The sequence below is a fragment of the Ambystoma mexicanum genome, chromosome 10 (assembly GCF_040938575.1).
Source record: "Ambystoma mexicanum isolate Mex_15411 chromosome 10, UKY_AmexF1_1, whole genome shotgun sequence".
Taxonomy (NCBI): Eukaryota; Metazoa; Chordata; class Amphibia; order Caudata; family Ambystomatidae; genus Ambystoma; species Ambystoma mexicanum.
This window is the reverse complement of record NC_090932.1, coordinates 336,720,283-336,737,616: the sequence shown is the minus strand read 5'-3', so window position 1 is coordinate 336,737,616 and position 17,334 is coordinate 336,720,283. Positions and strand designations below refer to the sequence as shown.

Here is a 17,334-nt window from a genome sequence, read left to right as displayed (position 1 = left end):
GAATACGGGTGGTCCGACAAGGGTGGGAATCAAACATGTTGATCCCTACTGCAGGCCAAGTTGATTGATAAGACGAAAGTAAAGACCTAGAGAGATCGAACCCAGGAAGAGTCATCCATAATCCTCCTCATGGCAGTACTTGGCAGGCGAGTAGACCAAGTCTGCACATCACAAGAAGCAGACAAATACGGGTCGGTTCCCACATGAAAAAAACAAGGGAGACTTGCATATTGTTTTCCTCAGGGCCTGGCCTGGCAGGAGAGTGAACCAAGTTGGCCCAAAACCAAGTGAAAAGCAGGCATGGGGAAGGGAGTCATTGCCCCTGGTGTGTGCACTGAGAACATTAAAGAAAGGCCAGGGAAAGGGAGCAATTCCCCCTGGTGGTGGTATTAGTGGACTGGCTTGGCAGGAGAGTAAACCAAGTTGATCTAAAACCAAGTACAAGAAAGGCCAGGGTAAGGGAGTCATTACCCCTGGTGGTGGTGAACTGTGAAGCTGACCTACCAGGAGAAGAGTCATTATCTTGGTAACCTAGACTCCAAGGGAAGGTAGTCATTCCCCCTGGCAAGGAACTTGTGAGGCAAATCACGACTAGAACTGTGATACCTAGTCCAGGAGAAGGGAGTTATTCTCCTGGGCCAAGAACATGGGCATAACCTTTAGTTTAGTTATAGGTGTATGGGAAAGAATAAGGGTTTTTGACAAAGGACGGTGGACTATTGATTTATAAGGACATTCTAACAATCTGGTTAGTATTTAAGTTGAGGCAGGGAAACCCCTCTGAGAGATGGGGAAAGTTGGGATTTCTCTTTATTTTCTTGGCTCTTAAGTCTATAGCAATTGCTGTGAGTCAGTCTCCTCTTTCTGCACCCTTACAACCCACAATAGTTAATACTTCATTAGTCCACAAACATATTCTTCAGTAATTAGTACAATGATATCCATATCCATTTATCTAAATTTGTTCCTGATATTTAGAACCATAGATTAGAATGTAGGGATCACAAAACATTTAGCCACAAATGGTAACAGTAGGTGTGCTAAAAGTACCTTACAATCTCTTATACATCTTTCTAAATTGGTGAAGTAGTATTGATTTATTTAATTTTTGAAGACCATGGGCATTGTTACGCTCACCTGGTTCCCACGGGGGCGTCGACCGGAACTGGGCCGGTGTTCCACCAGTGTGACGTGTAGCGCCGAGATGACTGACTGGACTGGCCCGCTCAGCCTAGTTTGTCTGGCTCGCAAGAATATTCTTCTGCAAAGGAGAAGAGGAATTAACCACCCGTGGAATTGAGTGTCAACCCACCTTCCCCACTCCCGTTGTCTTCCCACTGATCACTCTTGATGTTCCCTCCTTAGTCTCACCTGATGGTTTGGAAGGATGAGCTCTCCATCCTGCGTCGACCGCAGGGGCGCGTTGATGACCAGTTACTTCACTGGCGTAGAGGAATTGGTGAGTTCCAGTATTGACTCTAAAGTCCAATTGTTCATAAGAGTTCAAATGTCTGCTCTTCACTCTGTCCGATTCCTTGCAAGTTGCCGATTAATCCACTCGAAGATTTCCAAATGGCACACGGTAAAATTCAGGTAAGTCTATTGTGTTTTTCCCCTTAGGGGCCGGGGTACGGCGATGAAGCAGAGTTGACTGTGCCGACCCGAGATGAGGTGAGACCCCCGTGGTAAATCAGGTAAGTTTTGTGGGGTGTAACTGGTATTGTCCTTGCTTTCTCCCCTTAGGGGCCGGGGTACGGCGATGAAGCAGAGTTGACTGCGCCGACCCGAAATGAGGTGAGTACCTCCCGTGGTAATCGGGTAAGTCCTTGGGGGTAGCTTGTATGGCCTTAGAGTCCCCTTGCCTTGCCACCTTGCTGTCTTTGTCTCCTTAGGTGTCGGAGGGCGGCCGCGAGATGGAGAGAGCGTGATGGAATGCTGAAATACCGCCAAGCAGGTGAGTTCAGCGCGGCGCCGAAGGAATGCAAAGCGATGCTTCAAAGACTTCTGTCTTTCAGTTCCGTGGCGAAATGGATCAGGATCCAGGTAAGGATTAAAGTTAAAACTCCTGTTCTAACCTTTATCCTTTTTGTCTTCTTGTTTCAGGAGTCCCAGGACTGAAGCGGGCGTGGCTGCAGACTGGAGCTGCTGGAAACACGGTGAGCGTTACGCTGCAGCAAGCAGAATAACGCGAAGCACGTGTGGCTGTCCGGGTGTGGTTTAAATAGCCTTGGAAGAAGATCCAGGTAAGTATTCTTCCACAGCCCCACCCAAGTAACAAAATAGTCCCTTCAGTAAAATAGTCCCTCCTAGCCTCATTTGGCTTGAGTCTTCAAGCAGCATGGTCTGCCTCAGATGAGTATGCAGCATGGTCTGCTTCAGGTAAGTTATCAATAATGAGCCTGGCGCCATAGGCTCCAGGACTGTACCCAAACAGCCCCTAACTGGGGCTTTTGGGCATGCTCCAAGTGGCATGATGCCTGCTGGGCCTGGTCTGGTCTTCCGGAGGCAGGCATCATGACAGGCATAGTAGCGCTAGGCGGAACATACATAACCTAAAACAAATAAGACCTTAAGGAACAATCATGAACTGGAATGCCGGGGATAATTAGTCAAAAAGTATTGTTTTCAGACCGTGCTTAAAGCGTCCCAGCGAGGGGCATGGTCTAAGATATGGCGGCAGGGTATACCAGCATCTTGGTGCCACGTAGGCAAAACAACCATCGATGACCAGTGCTAGTTTGGCCTTTGAGATTTGTAGCAGACATGAGTTGTTTGACCTAAGCATTCTCCTGTTAGGAAGCCATGACAGTCGATCGGATAGGTAGGCTAGGCTCTTCCCGTATAGACAATTGGCATCAAGTTTGCGCAGCTGGGGTGCCATACCAGTGATCATAATTTCGCTTTTTTCATTGTTTAAAGCCAACCCGTTATCAATCATCCAAATATAGATAAGGTTGTAGATGGCATGGGCGTGGCTTGCAGTGGAGCCGTGAGGAGAGCCTAGAGAGAACTCCCGGAGGGCTGATCTTGAATTTGATCCTTTGCACCTGAGCTCTGGAGTGATCCTTGCCACAATCCGGCATGGGAATGTCTGGCGAGAACCCATACAGAATTTGGCACAGATTGGGGGACCCAGTCGACTGATACCCGGCGAGGTCTGTGCACGGAGAGGCGGAGGACCTGATGCAAGATGTCCTGCGCGGATGGTGGCCTGCTGAGAAGGCCCCCGGCTGCGCTTTTGAGATAACCGCACAAAGAGGGGTGAGCGTTGTCCATACCCTGCTTCATCGGCCACTGCAACTTGCGTGCCACGAGTACATTTTCCAAACGCAGAGGCTGCATTGGGAGGCGGCCCCCTGCTATTGTCAACTTTGCGTGGATGCAGCGCCCCCACAACGCGGTTAATGGAAGGGTCTGTTGTGGACCTGTTTACAGCAGAGCCATCTAATATGGCCCGCTAGCATAGCACAGAGGATCCGGCGCAGACAGCCCGCCTAGTGACCCCTGCAACACTGGGGTAGTGCCTGCCACAGGGATTGAGCCAGTGCCTGAACGGTGCTGGCTGGAGCTGTAGAACGTGTGCTGAGGGAGACGCCCTGGGGCCTCACTACACAGTGTCTGAGAGGAAGGTGGGAGCCACATTTAAAGGATGTGTCTCGGGTCCTTGGGGCATGCACAGACTCAGTTGGCACTCGAGGATACCTGCTCCGGACCGGATGACAGGGATTTTGCCTCCCTGGGGGGAAACAGGGTGAAGGTACTGTATCCTTCAGCTGCAGGAAGGACTGCACACCACCACCTATTCTTGGTGGGCAACAAAGCCCATATCCTCGGGGCAGATAATTGTGCACATTTCTGGCAACCCCGACTACACCTTCCAGGTGCAGAAGAGCCAAGCACAATTTTCAGCGGCCAAGAAGAGACTATGGTCGGCTGCCCTGAAATCTATGTTAATTTACCCAGTTCGCTTAAAGGTCCTGTACAAGAACCGTGCCCTGTTCTTCGATCTCCATGAGGAAACACAGGAGTGGATGGACAGGTTGAAGATACGCCCTGCCACAGGACATGGAGGTGTTCCGGAGAAGCATCAAGGAGTCACTAAGTTGGCAGAGAATAATTGTTGATGCAGAGTCTGGATCAGTCATATCTGTATGGTCCTACCAAGACTCGAGAGCCAGCTGGTTACCCCAGGACATATGGGTCACTTTCTAGGCAGCCCATGCATTCAGCCCATGCCCCCCTTCTCTTAAATTTCTTCTGTTCTGTGTCTGACAGTGAAATTCTCCTCATGTTGGGTCGGACACCCCACAGTTGGAGACCAGGACCATAACTGCAGATGCCAAGCTTCTTTTGTTTTCTCCTTCCGCCCGGCCCTTTTGTTTTTTTTCTTTTTGAGAGCACTTGTTTCTGTGCCCGCCTGCTGCGCGCAAGCGTCTGGTTGCATACCAGAGGCGGCCGCGAGAAGCGGATATGTCCGAGCATGACGAATTATGCTGGGCAATTGTTTTTGGTTGCGGATGTTGGGAAAGTTATTGGGGGTTATGTTTCGCCTGTACGTGAGCCTGAGAAGAACCTCAATAAAGTTACTTTGCATTGGTTGCAGTCCCGCGTCTGTGTTTATTTGGTCTGTGGTGGGGGGCCTTTTTAACAGTATACATATGCTTATGGCTAACGCCGTAAATGTACTTACCTTGAATGTCAGGGGCTTAAATAATTATGTGAAGAGGAACAGGGTATACTCTCACCTGCAGAGAAGTAAAATTGATATTGCTTTGCTGCAGGAGACACACTTTATGACTGATAAACGAGCATTGCTGTCCAGTAGATGGAGTGGGAGAGTGTTTGGTTCCCCATACTCCACATACGCCAGAGGAGCTTTGATTTGGATAGTGCCCACGGTGCCTTTCCGGGTCTCCCAGGTCAAGACTGACAACAAAGGCACAATGGTACTAGTGCAGGGGCTCCTAGAATACATACACATGCTTGAAGAACCCATACGCATAAAACCATAATACTGCAGGGTTCTTCCAGCCGCTATACCCGAGGTTTAGCCCCTACAGAGGTAGCAACATTATATGGGGGTGGGGAGCAATTTTAATTTAATTATACTCTGAATCCAACATTGGACAGATCTGACACCAGACTCCGTAGACCTACCCCACTTGCTAGGTCTCTACAGATGCTCCTGACCTCATTTAATATGATGAACATCTGGAGGACACTGCACCCAGACACAAACCACTTCTCTCACTTCTCTGCTCCACGTGCAGTCCACACCAGGATAGATTACTTCTTCATTGAGCAAGATACTGCTGATAGATTTGCACTTGCTGAGTATAAAAGCAGGGTTCTCTTACATGACATTCCCTTCTGTGACCACCTTAACAACAGCATTGTTGAATATGTCAACCTTAATTTGGGCAGCGTCCCCAGTGCAGGAACATTATGGGAAGCCCTTAAGGTCGTTATCAGGGGCACTGCTATTGCAAAATCCAGCCGTGTCCAGGCCTCGTTAAGCAGAGAACTAGCATTCGCGGAGGAACAGTTACAGACGCTGGAACAGTCCCACATGGGCCAGGAGGGCATAGATGCAGATGTAACAGCATTAAGGAAGGGGTGCTGGGAATGTTGGGCGAGACTTGGCAAACACAATTGCTCCAAGTACATTGCGAGGCAACACAAAAAGGGGGACAAGCCAGGTAGGCTGCTAGCCTGGTTATATAAAAGGGAAGAAAACAGAAGTCCCATTCACTCGATATACATGCAGAAGGGTGACCTGTGTCATGCCCAGGTGGGAATTAACACTGCCTTTAAAGAATGTTATCCCTCCCCTTTATCAGGAGGAACCCAAGGTATTGCATGCGCATATACAAGAAGTACTAGACGAGATAAACCTCTCTTGTTTAAGGCAAGATGTGATTGACAGTTTGGAAGCACCCATCACACTGGATGAAATATGGTGCACGATTAGATCATTGCCCACAGGCAAAACCACAGGTTTCCGATGGCCTCCCCGGAGAGTTCTATGAAGAATACGTAAACTAACTGGCACCTCAGCTCCTGGACGCATTCACTGACTCCTATGAGACAGGAGCTCCTCCTCTCAGCCTGAGGAATCGATCATTGTTCCCCTTCTTAAGCCCCACAAACCACCGACGAAGTGCGACTCATACAGGCCCCTATCCATGCTTGATCAGGATAGTAAGATTTTGACGGCTACACTAGCGAATCGGCTATAAAGGGTGATGCACACAATTATACATTCTGACCAGACTGGTTATGTGCCAGGCAGAAGCATGGCCTGGAATCTGCGGCGGTTACACCACATTATAGATACTACTGCGTCCTGGGAGGCCCCCTGCGCAATAGCAATGCTCAACGCTGTAAAAGCGTTTTATTCAGTGAGGTGGGAATGTGCGCAGGTTCGGCTTTGGACGGACGTACATAAGATGGGTACGGTTGGTTTATACTCAGCCAATCGCAAGAGTTAAGACAGGAAGATGCATTTCGGACTCGTGGGGCTTAGAAAATGGTACTGGGCAGGGTCGTCCGCTGTCCCCATTGCTTTATATCCTGGCTATGGGATTGATTGCGCAGTACTTAAGGACAGAATATCTTGCGGCAGGCATAGTCATAGATGGGGTAACCCATCTAATATCATTATACACTGACGGCATCTTGCTGTATATACAAAACCCAGAGAACAACTTAGTGTTGATCATGGAAGCCCTGGCGCTGTTGGCCGCATTATCATGGATTACGATCAGCATAGAGAAGTCATCCCTATTCCCGATAGCAGGCTTGGCTAAAAGAGGGCGGAACACACTCCCGATCTTGGCACTCCAGTGGACAGTTGACACGTTTAGATACCTGGGAGTCAATATATACCTTGACCCGGAGTCAGAACATGTCAACAACACCCTGGAAGGTATCCGGAACTCTGAGGTTCTGAATAATTTGCCCCTCTCGGTAATGGGCAGGGCAGCTCTGTTGAAAATGGTGGTCTTGCCTAGGCTATTGCATTATTTTGTTAACATCCCATACTATATACCCAAAGCCTTCTTCAAGACGTTAGACTTGTATGCAGTGGATTTCTATGGCAAAACAGTAGGTGTAGGATAGCGCTGTCCTCACTAAGTAGACCTTATGAGGAAGGCGGAATCAGGGGTTCCACACTTTGAGTTATACTACTTAGCGGGACAGCTGCAATTCGTTGTGGACTGGTTAGCTGATGACCCTAACCCGGACACGCAGATGCTTCTGCTCACAGAACCACACTTTTAACTTAAGGGAACTGCTATGGAATAGAAGGCCTCGTGTCCGCCTCAGGTCACGCCTGGTGTCTCTAGGGGTGCAAGTGTGGGACAGGGCACTCAAACAGATTGGACTTACGGACCCGATCTCAGCACAGATTCCCTTGATATTGCTGGTATCAACCTCTACAAAAGCATGATTGGGGATACGAGCGTATTGGGAACCCAGCGGAATTGCCACGATAAGCAACCTACTACATGCCCGTTAGTGAGTTAGTGGAAAACACAGATCTGCATCGCGGCCAAATCTTACTACATTGCACCGTTAAGAGGGAGATCACATGACGCTGGCCCACATTTGGTGAATTAATGGAAAAGCACTCAATCGTAGACAACCTGTATGACACTTCAGAGGGAGGACAGACCATATCTAGGATATATGACTTACTGTTAATGGGAGGACCTCACACAATACTAGCGGTAAGGCGCAAGTGGGAGAAGGACCTTGGTGTCCCCTTTTCGGATGTACATTGGAAGGAAATCCTGGGATACCGCAAGTGGGTCCCAGAACGCTAGATTACAGTTGATTCAGCTGTTTGTGACGCACAGGGCATGTATGACTCCCTTAAGGATTTCACGTTTCCCCGGTGCGAGAGCACACACTGCCCTAGATGCAACTCCGAAGAAGTGGGTATGCTGCATATGTTCTGGGCATGCCCCACGATGCGACTATAATGGCAAGAGGTAGCAGCCAGAATGAATAGGGGAGGGTTGGTATTGGACGTACTTTCCCCCGGGGATTGTTTGCTGAGTCACTTCTCACATCCCAAACATGCAAAGCACATCCACAAGTTGAAAGATTTGGCATACATCCTAGCCAAACGCACAATTGCTTTGGTTTGGTAAGATCCTAGGGGCCGTAATGTAGAGGACTGGTGGCGAGAGCTGAAGAAGTGGGCGCAGGCTGAGACGGGGGCTTGGACAGGGGTGGTTCACTTTGGCCTCTCATCCGCAGGACAGGAAGTGGTGGCATGGAATGCCCTGATACAAAGTCTGTATGCCCCAGTAGCGGAGGAAGCAGCTCAAGAGGGTATACCCCATAAACATCACAAACAGTGGGGATATCGATAGCAACCTGTGCTCAATAGAATGCCACCAATTCAGTTCACAGGCGGGTATGGAAGGCTAACTGGGGGTAGGGAACCCGGGTGAGGAGGGAGGTATAGTTGGGATAAACAGGCTATGGGGAATTCATGCTTGACTGCTGTGGACAATGTACAGGATTATGTTACTGTAGGTTTTCCTTGTGTATAAGTAAAGATTAATGAAACCTTTTTTTTAAAAAAAAAACAGGTTGTTGATGGCATTGACAGTGTTGGGGTCTGTGCTGTAGTTGCCAGAGAGTGGGATAAGGCACTGAATGTCATTGGCATACACTACGCCTTCTGCATCCAACAACTCAAATAAGGGCAGAGTAAAAATATTAAATAAGTTTGGAGACAGACAGGATCACTGCCGAACACTGCAAGTTACCGTTAACAGGCAACCATCCGCTTTGGCAATCAAAGATTTCAGTGTTGCAGAATATTTGCCTTAAGGTCCAAAAGGGTTGATTCCGTTATTTGAGCACTACTGGAGCCTGACTGTTTCTGCCCCAGTATGGCATGGAGATTTAAAATGGCTTGTACGTGAAGGTGAGCAGCCTTGACTTGTTGAATCCGCAATCATTTGTGGTGGGGTGATAATTGCCAACTATGTCAGGATCCAGAGATGGCTTTTTGAGGCGAGATCCCAGCCTGTTTGATGATTGGAGAAACAAAGCTATCATGAAAGAAAGCATTCACAAATTTTGTGAGGAAAGGAGCAAGCTGAGGAGGTGCAGGTTTTAACAATAGATGCCGGGCATATGTCTCCTTTGCAGCTCGTGGACCTAAATATTTCTTGCATGTCGAGAATATCTGCTAGCAAAACATCCCTGAATTTAAACTGGGGTCGCAAGGTGGCGGGTTTCGTGATCTTTCCCTTACTATTAGGTCTAGCCATGGTATTAAGTTTCGATGCAATATGTCCCTTTTATTTTTTCAATTTTGCATTAGCATTGTGTCTTGTATGAAGTTGTACCAATTGGAATCTTTAATAACCATAGAGCTGGTGAGGTGGGGATCTTCCAATTCTCTGAGGATTTTAAATAGTTCCTTGGTGTTGGAGGCAGCTTCCTTAATTCTCTTATCATAGGATGATTTTTTGGCATTACAGATAGCCTTAACGGCACAGCAGTAGCTGGTTCTATCCTCTGCTCAGTTGGACTTTTTCCATTGGTGTTGGGCTTTATTTTTAATTAGTTTAATTTCAGCAGAATACCTGGTTTTGGAGGGTTGAGTTTTTGTCAGCCTTGTTTTCTCAGGGGACAGACTATTTACAGCATTGGACAGCATGTTATGATAGGCTTCAGCAACTTGGTAGCAGCAGTCTGGATGCTAATATCAGCCATGGTGGAGACAAAGTAAGGCATTGCGGATGTAGGAGTGAGCTTGCGTAGGTTCTTACATCTCCCTTTGATTTTTCCTATGTACCAGCACCCACAGAAGCTGAAACTGGATTACTTTGTGGTCTGACCAGGGGCATAGATTATTTTCAATGTTATCTATGCTGATGTTGTAGGAGGCCACCTAATCCAGAATCCTACCCTTACTGTGTGAAGATTCCTTAGCATGTTTGTGAAAGCCTAGATCCTCCAGGGTAGCTTTTAACAGATATAGCTAAGGAATCGGAGGGGTCATCAATTCCCAGATTCATGTTCCCAAGAATAATAATTTTTGAACCAGGTTTAAGGGTAGGTGAAACTAAGTCAATGAAATTAAGCAAGAAGTCGGGCATACTGCTAGATGGATGTGTGGGATATTTTGACCCATTTCAATGTGCCCCACTACATCACTTTACTGCAATGGTGAAGGAAACAGCCCAAAATGACCGGGCTTGCTCCTGTGCGTGCCAACATCTTAAAAACTGTGTTTGGGTCACAACCAGAAAAAGGCTGCACACCCTGCCACACACAGTTCGGGGGGGGTGAAATCAGAGTCCGCACTGCAGTAGCATGCTAGTGGGCTCTGCCACATTCAACATGGAGCCAAGGAAAGAAACAGCATCATTGCGCTGAAAACAGAAAATGCTTTTTTAAATTGTTAGCTTTGCAACCTTAAAAAGTGCTGTTTTTGGCGCCAGATCCATTCATTTCTGCTGAATCATTGAGATTAAAGGGCCCTGCAATGCCCAGGACCATCCAGTGTGGCTCAGAAGAACTGGGCCTCATTTAATGACCGCTTCTACAAAATGTATCTATGAAAAAGCATCCCAGGAACTCTTGTTTTCATTTTCCCTGGGGAAAAGCAGCTAAAACTTTGCAAACAAGTAGCAAGGATCAGCTGTGCAGAGAGAGACTCTAAACAAAGGCATGATATATGTATCCATGCTGCAAACAATTCCAGTACTCAAGGGAAGAACTAGTGCTGACTAAAATGTGTATTTGCTGCAGATTTAAACCAGATTTAAAGGAATAAGTTTAATGTGCTTTTTCATGAATGAAGAGCAAAATTGCCTGTTGTGAAAGTATGTTCTTGTGTATAGGCTTAATTCTTTAAGAATGTCAAAGGAGTTGCTAATGTTAAAAATCCACCTATAAACTGTTCAATTTTATATGTTTAAAGGAAAGATTTGAAAGGTGAAACTTGGAGCTAAACCCAGTCTGAGTTGATCAACTATATAAAAAAAACCCTGCTTTTACTGTTCTTAGCCTGAGAAAGGTTGACATCTCCACTGCCGGCACAGGAAAGGCTAATTGCTGCTGGGAGGCCTCGCATAATCCTGACAAAGGGACTTCATTAGACATTCGTCTCTGCCCCAGCCGAAGACAATGGCAGGCTTGGACACTCGCCCTTCCAGGGGAGGGTCAGGAAGCTCCACTCTCCAGGGAGAGGCCCCTCATTCAACTTCAAAGGATTTGACATTTGCTTACACCTGGGAAGAAAGGGAAAAAAACAGACATGTGACTTTTGGGTTTAAAATGCTTATTTTGCCACTGAACTTCGAGACATTTAACTTGGCTGCAAGAATAAGAAAAAGAGCGAAATGTACATACATCTAAATCTGATGTAAATTGAAAAATTGGTAGAATTTCTTACTGCGTAAGGAACAGAAGTTGTGAAGAATGACCAATTGTGCAAAAACTATTAATGTTGCAAACATAATATTGTGCAACCATATTCTAGGGGTATTTGCGCATATATGTACAGAATTGGGAAATGTTAGGCCAGACCTTTTATGGTTAAAATTGACAAAATTTACAGGAAGACTAAACCATGTCCCACCGAATTGGGAGTTGGATTGGAATGTGACCCACGAAATATGTAATTTATGTATCTGATTTTCTTAGAGGGCATAAATATGTATTTGTGGGAAAGTTAGATTTTGGTCCCAATAGGTATGGGAGGTTTCCAGGTTTCCAGATCATCTCATAAAACATGACATCCCTTTCTGTCATCCACCCAGCAAAGAGCAAGGCAGTAACTGTGCCTTTGACCAATCATAGCATTGTGGGTGCGGGTAGTAAGTCTGCCCCTACCATACATTTTAGTGATGTTATTTGGCATGATAAATAAGGGAACCTCACAACACACAAAACGCACTGATTCCTGACACCATCCTGATTTCTGCGTGGTGCCCTGTTCTGCATCCGAATAGTGTATTTCACCCGTTTTTCTTAAAAACCGTTTAGTGAATTTTAGGCGGGAATTCGCATTTCTGCAAAGTTTTACACTGTGATTTCCAATTTCATCTATTTCCAAACTTCCATTAAGATTCAAAGTGTGTCATTTTGCTCATACTATAGCCTATGATTGTTAGCATCTTTCCCATGTTGCTCTTATAGGAATTCATATTGATTTAAAGATTTTTGCACTTTTCATTTTTTTGCTCAGCCATTTTTGAATGTCATTTTAAAAAGTGTAAGATTTCAAAACGTTTTTCTCTCTTGTTTGGGGGGGGGAGTTTATATTCAAATCCTGTACACTGTTCTTTATTCCTGAATACCTGCTGCTCCCTCACATCTATGTAGAATTGCTTATTCGCGAGTTGAGGAATTTGCAGGAGGAAATTTTAACTTAAGTGCTATCTTTCAAACAAGCAAAAACTGTTCTTTTCTCTTTGTTTTATATTTTGTGTTGCTAAAGGTGAATTCAACTGCATTACCTACTTTCTTATTTGTATTGTCACCACATTGGTGATTGCTGCCCCATATATTAAAACATGTGTTTGATTTGAATTTTAAATAAATACATTTATATTATCTTTACCAACCAGCCTGATTCCTGGTCCATTGTGACCTAGGGGTATTTTGAGAAGGGGTGTGATATGAGTGGTATATCACTCAGAATATTGAACCTATAGACATAATAATATAAGTATTCATTTGTGCACTGCATGCTAGGCTGAGACCCGGGTGTACTGCCTGATTGAAATCCTTAACAGATGATACACGACAATAATAGTGATAGAAGTATCTATGCCCAGTTTAACCTGTAAGGCTTTGCACTCAGGAACATTAGCATCCTTCATATGATGGATGTTAAGAGAGGTGTGGTAGATCAAAGCTACTCCCCCACCTTTACTGCCAGATCGGTCTGCTCTAATAATGTACTCTGGAAGGGCTAGCACCAATTGTGGGCCTGCAGCAGCATGCAACCAGGTCTCCGTGACAGCGCAGATATCATGTTTTGATCTATGATATGATCTGCTACCTCTGTGGAGTATCTTATTAAAGAACGTGTATTAAGTGGCATCCATTTTAAGGCTTTCGGCTGTGCTTTACACTCAGTTTTGTGTATTGTGTCAACTAAGCAGGGCTTACTGAGGTCAGTTCAAGCAAAATTAGTCATACCTTTGGCATACGCCAAGGGAGAGCTGTCAGGTATTTCGTAAGGCTAAGTGGCGGGATGCAGATCTGGTGCGCAGAGAGCATTGTGACGGTAGGCTCTAAGATACCAACTGCCTTCGAGTCACGGGCGTCTGCGTCATCAGTGCAAGTATTATCGGTAGAAAGACATGGAGGAGCTTAATCAAGATTGGTGATAGCTAAAATGTATTTAGTGGCAGCCCTGGGAAGTGAGGCAGAGTTCTTGTCCGAGATGGACTGCAACCCCATTTCTAGATATTTCTCTATAATACGTTTGATTTTGAAAACATTTTTTGCATGGGGAGAGCAAGGTTCCAGCATTATGCCTAGGCACTGAGATGAACTCACCAGGAAATGAACTCCCACACAGACAGAGCAAGTTGAAGCACCTACCTTCAGGGTGAGTGTGCTCCCAACAGATATGTATAAAGTGCAGAAGACCACTAGATGTACGTTTTTCTACCAAACCATTTTACAGAGGCACATTTGTGCCTCATCATTGACACCCTGCCATCTGCTTGTTGCAGCATGAAAAGGCAGCAGACTTGACCTAAATCGCATTAATATCGCGCTGTGTCTCCACTCTGATTTTTGACTAAGACATGAAGCCATTTCATTTGCAGGTGCAATAGGCAGAAGGGTCAATATTGTAATTTTCCGTGACCTCTTTTCTTCACGTTTAGTAAATACTACCTATGAGAACTAGACCCCAAATTATTCTTTGGTGTCTTCTTACTAGGTACCCGATTTTCAAACCAACCTGGTGCTCCTTAGTGTCTAAAATTAGCTGAAATATGTTTAAGCCATGCTATTTTTGAACCTGTGAAGTTGGTGTATTTATCATTGCATGGGTTAAGATCACAAACTAATTTGTCCAGATATTACATCAAAAGAGCAAAGACTGCATGATTAGATAATCGGAAAAGTTTAAGTAATTTAGGCAATGAAGGAGTTAAATTGTGACATACCTCTCAAACAGGAGGAGTCTCTAGCAAGTACTCAAAGACCCCCACCCCCAAACGAATTATCATACGGTTTCTTTTAGCATGCCAAGCTTAACTCACAACGCAACTATTCAGTATCAGGATTTCCTTGAATGTGCTTGATTTGCTTCATGCAATAGTCTTGGCATAGGTGCGTACTCCTTTTTCCTAGAAAATAGATGTGCAGCTTGTACAATAACTTAACATATAGATTAGCACCTATGGGATGTTATACGTTTGCACACGGCAGTGAGGTTATAGTAGTCACATTCATGCTTGAGTGTGCAGGCCCAATGGAAGAACAATAGTAGTGCCACCAAAATGTCAAAACTGGCATGCTCTATGCATTAACTGGAGTTGTCAGCAGAATGTATGCACATTTTTGTTAATCCGGGTTTTATTGATTTGCTGGAATATTCAGCCAGGCCAATGTATTCTGTTTGTTAGCGAGAAGAAACAAAAAACAAGTCCTGGTAAAGACAATAGTTTTGGTGCTTTAAGGTGTTAATTAAAACTTGCATTTATAAGCACCCATGCACAACACGTAATCAATAATTACTCTATACATTCCAAAAATGCTTGCAAGTTCGTTTTTAAAGACGCACATTATTTGTAATGGAAATAGTGAAAGTAATTTGACCGGCTGTGTTGGATGTGTGGTGGTAGTTGGTTGCCGTGAGTTGGGCTACGGTAATTGCGGTTGCCCCATCCATTCAGCACTGCCACCAGGCCCCTTTCCACCAGAGGCTGGCTGGGTGAAGCATGCGTACAAGTTAATAGTAAAATACTTGCCATCACATCTGTTATGTGTTTGCAAACGCACACTTGCACACATTTTTCAAACGTTTAAATAAATCCCTGCGCATGAAGTGCCCAAATAGGCAATTATGGGGATTTTACAATGCCTTTTGAGATAGCGATAATGCGACCATCTGAAAACATACTGTACAATCATCACGATTGCTTAAAAAAGCCCTCCATACACAATAATCATTCTAAAGGTTTCATGCATGTCTCAAGTTAGTGTGTGCAGACACATAATATTAGAAACAGTAAAAATATTGTGTACACTTATGCGAGCGAAAAGAGGTATTTTTTACTAGGTCTGTTGCTAATGTTATCTATCTGCAAACACTAACTTGCAGACATTTTTGAAGCATTTAAAATAATTGATGGTTATGTAAAGCCCAGATATGTACTGCATTCATGCCTATGAATGTGCAATGCAATGCAATGCACTGCAAACGCCTAAACATTGATTTTAGCCAATGCGCATTTTGTTGGCCTTATTTCCTTCCCCGCGTTTGATTAGGCGGTTGAACTATGAATATTGACACGTTTCCTCTTCTTGTAAGAACTCTGTTAAACGGCATACAAAATCTGCGTGGCTGGGATCATACCAAAATAAAGGATGTAAACATTTCGAAGCCCAAAATACCGAATTACGAGAGTCCCATTTTACCATGTATATATGGAGGGGCAGAGGGTGGGCTAAGTTAATAAAAAAGGTGGAGGGGTATCGTAGGGGCAGGGGCGTGTAGGGGGTCTCCCTCCTCATATATATGCGGAAATAGGCGGTAAAAAAAATATTTTCGAAATAATAACGTTGAATCCGCTAGGCTTATTGAAACCTGGCAATAAATACTGATGGTAATAATGATTACTGGGATCAATTCTTCATAGCCTTTTCTATACATACATTCTTAGCATTGTGTAGCTTTTACTCTGTTATGTAGGATTTATAAAGTGTGCCATGCTTCTTTAATGCCACGTATCTCTAATTCCACAGAGCTTTTACTACACACAGATTTCGTTCAACATAATATTTTCTCCACGTAATTTGATTCCTCATATCGTATCTCAACATCTGTGACAAATCAAATTAAGCGCATTTATTGGACAGTGTTAATAACTTGCAGCGATATTGTGACAGATCACCGAAAAATGGATGCAGATGATTTTTGCTTCACTTCCTCAATTGCTTCTTTTTTGTTTTTGTTGTTGTAGGGTCGTACAATGGCTTCGGAGGAGCAGCTTGGGTCCTCTCCAACCTCATCAAGCTCCTTTGAGGTGGTAGATGCGGTCAGTGAATATGAACCAGTGTCCCATTTCTGGTTCTATAACAAGCCTGTTGATGGCAATGCTTACTGGACCCCATTCAGCAGAGAGGATTCTCAGAAATTGGAAGAAACTTACAAAGGAGGTGCCTGCTAATTATTTATAAAGTTTGAACATGCCACACAGTGCTTCAGAACTCTGTACAGTAAAATAGATCTAAATGTGTATGTGTTCTTATTGAACACTATATATGCCACTGGCCATTGGCATGCAATGTTGTGCTGTGTGTATAGAATTGAGGTGGAGTGTGACCTTTTTGTGGCTGGCTAGTAGCTTCCAACTGGACATTTTGACCCCTGTATACATTTATGATGCTGTGTATCTGATCCTCTGGTGGAACACTCTAATATATTGTAGCTTGGATATGGCACACATCCCATGCTCTTTTCTCCCCAATACATAATTACTGACCTGTTGGAAAGGTAAACAATTGAGCAGACGATTAATCTCGTTATTACTGATTTGCCATCTGTAACATGCAAAGTAATGTTATGTTCGACTACCAAGAGAGCACATCATATGACCTCCCTCACCACCTTCCGCAAAACTATGAAAACTACCCTCTTCACATAAGACCCGACACACCAGCACGAATACTTATCATATATGTTGTAATATACGTCCCAATGCAATATCTGTAACAACAGTATGATATCTTGTAGTATTCATAATGTGTTATCAATCGCTTTCATGCCTGTACCATGTAACTAAGTTATTGCAAGTAACAGCGCCTCAATGCCCCTGGGCTTCTTGCGCGCTATATAAATATAATTAAATAAATAAATAAATCTGCTTATATGTCCGAGGTCTGAAAAGCATCACCTAAAACATCAGTGCTATCTTTTCCCTATCTTCACCTTCAGGAAAGCAACTAAAATTCTCTGTTTTTCTGATCCACTTATTGCTATGTACCTCCAATACCCCGTGATTTGTGTTGCACTTGTGCCACTCATCTCTGCTGTACCTTGAGATGATTGAGTTGATTATCTGCACAATTCAAATTTTATTAAGAAAATTAAACAATTGGTGCCCA

The 17,334-nt window shown here is 44.6% G+C and overlaps 1 protein-coding gene across 3 annotated transcripts in view; it reads left to right on the top strand.

Moving 5' to 3' along the window:
* Positions 1-17,334, top strand: part of DDHD2 (DDHD domain containing 2) — a 2,155,663-nt gene that overhangs the window by 46,121 nt on the left and 2,092,208 nt on the right. For all 3 annotated transcript variants that reach the window (XM_069617940.1, XM_069617939.1, XM_069617938.1), the window contains exon 2: positions 16,191-16,386. In XM_069617940.1, coding sequence (XP_069474041.1) covers positions 16,200-16,386 — 187 coding nt within the window. In that variant the 5' untranslated portion in view covers positions 16,191-16,199. The remainder of the gene's footprint in view (positions 1-16,190; positions 16,387-17,334) is intronic.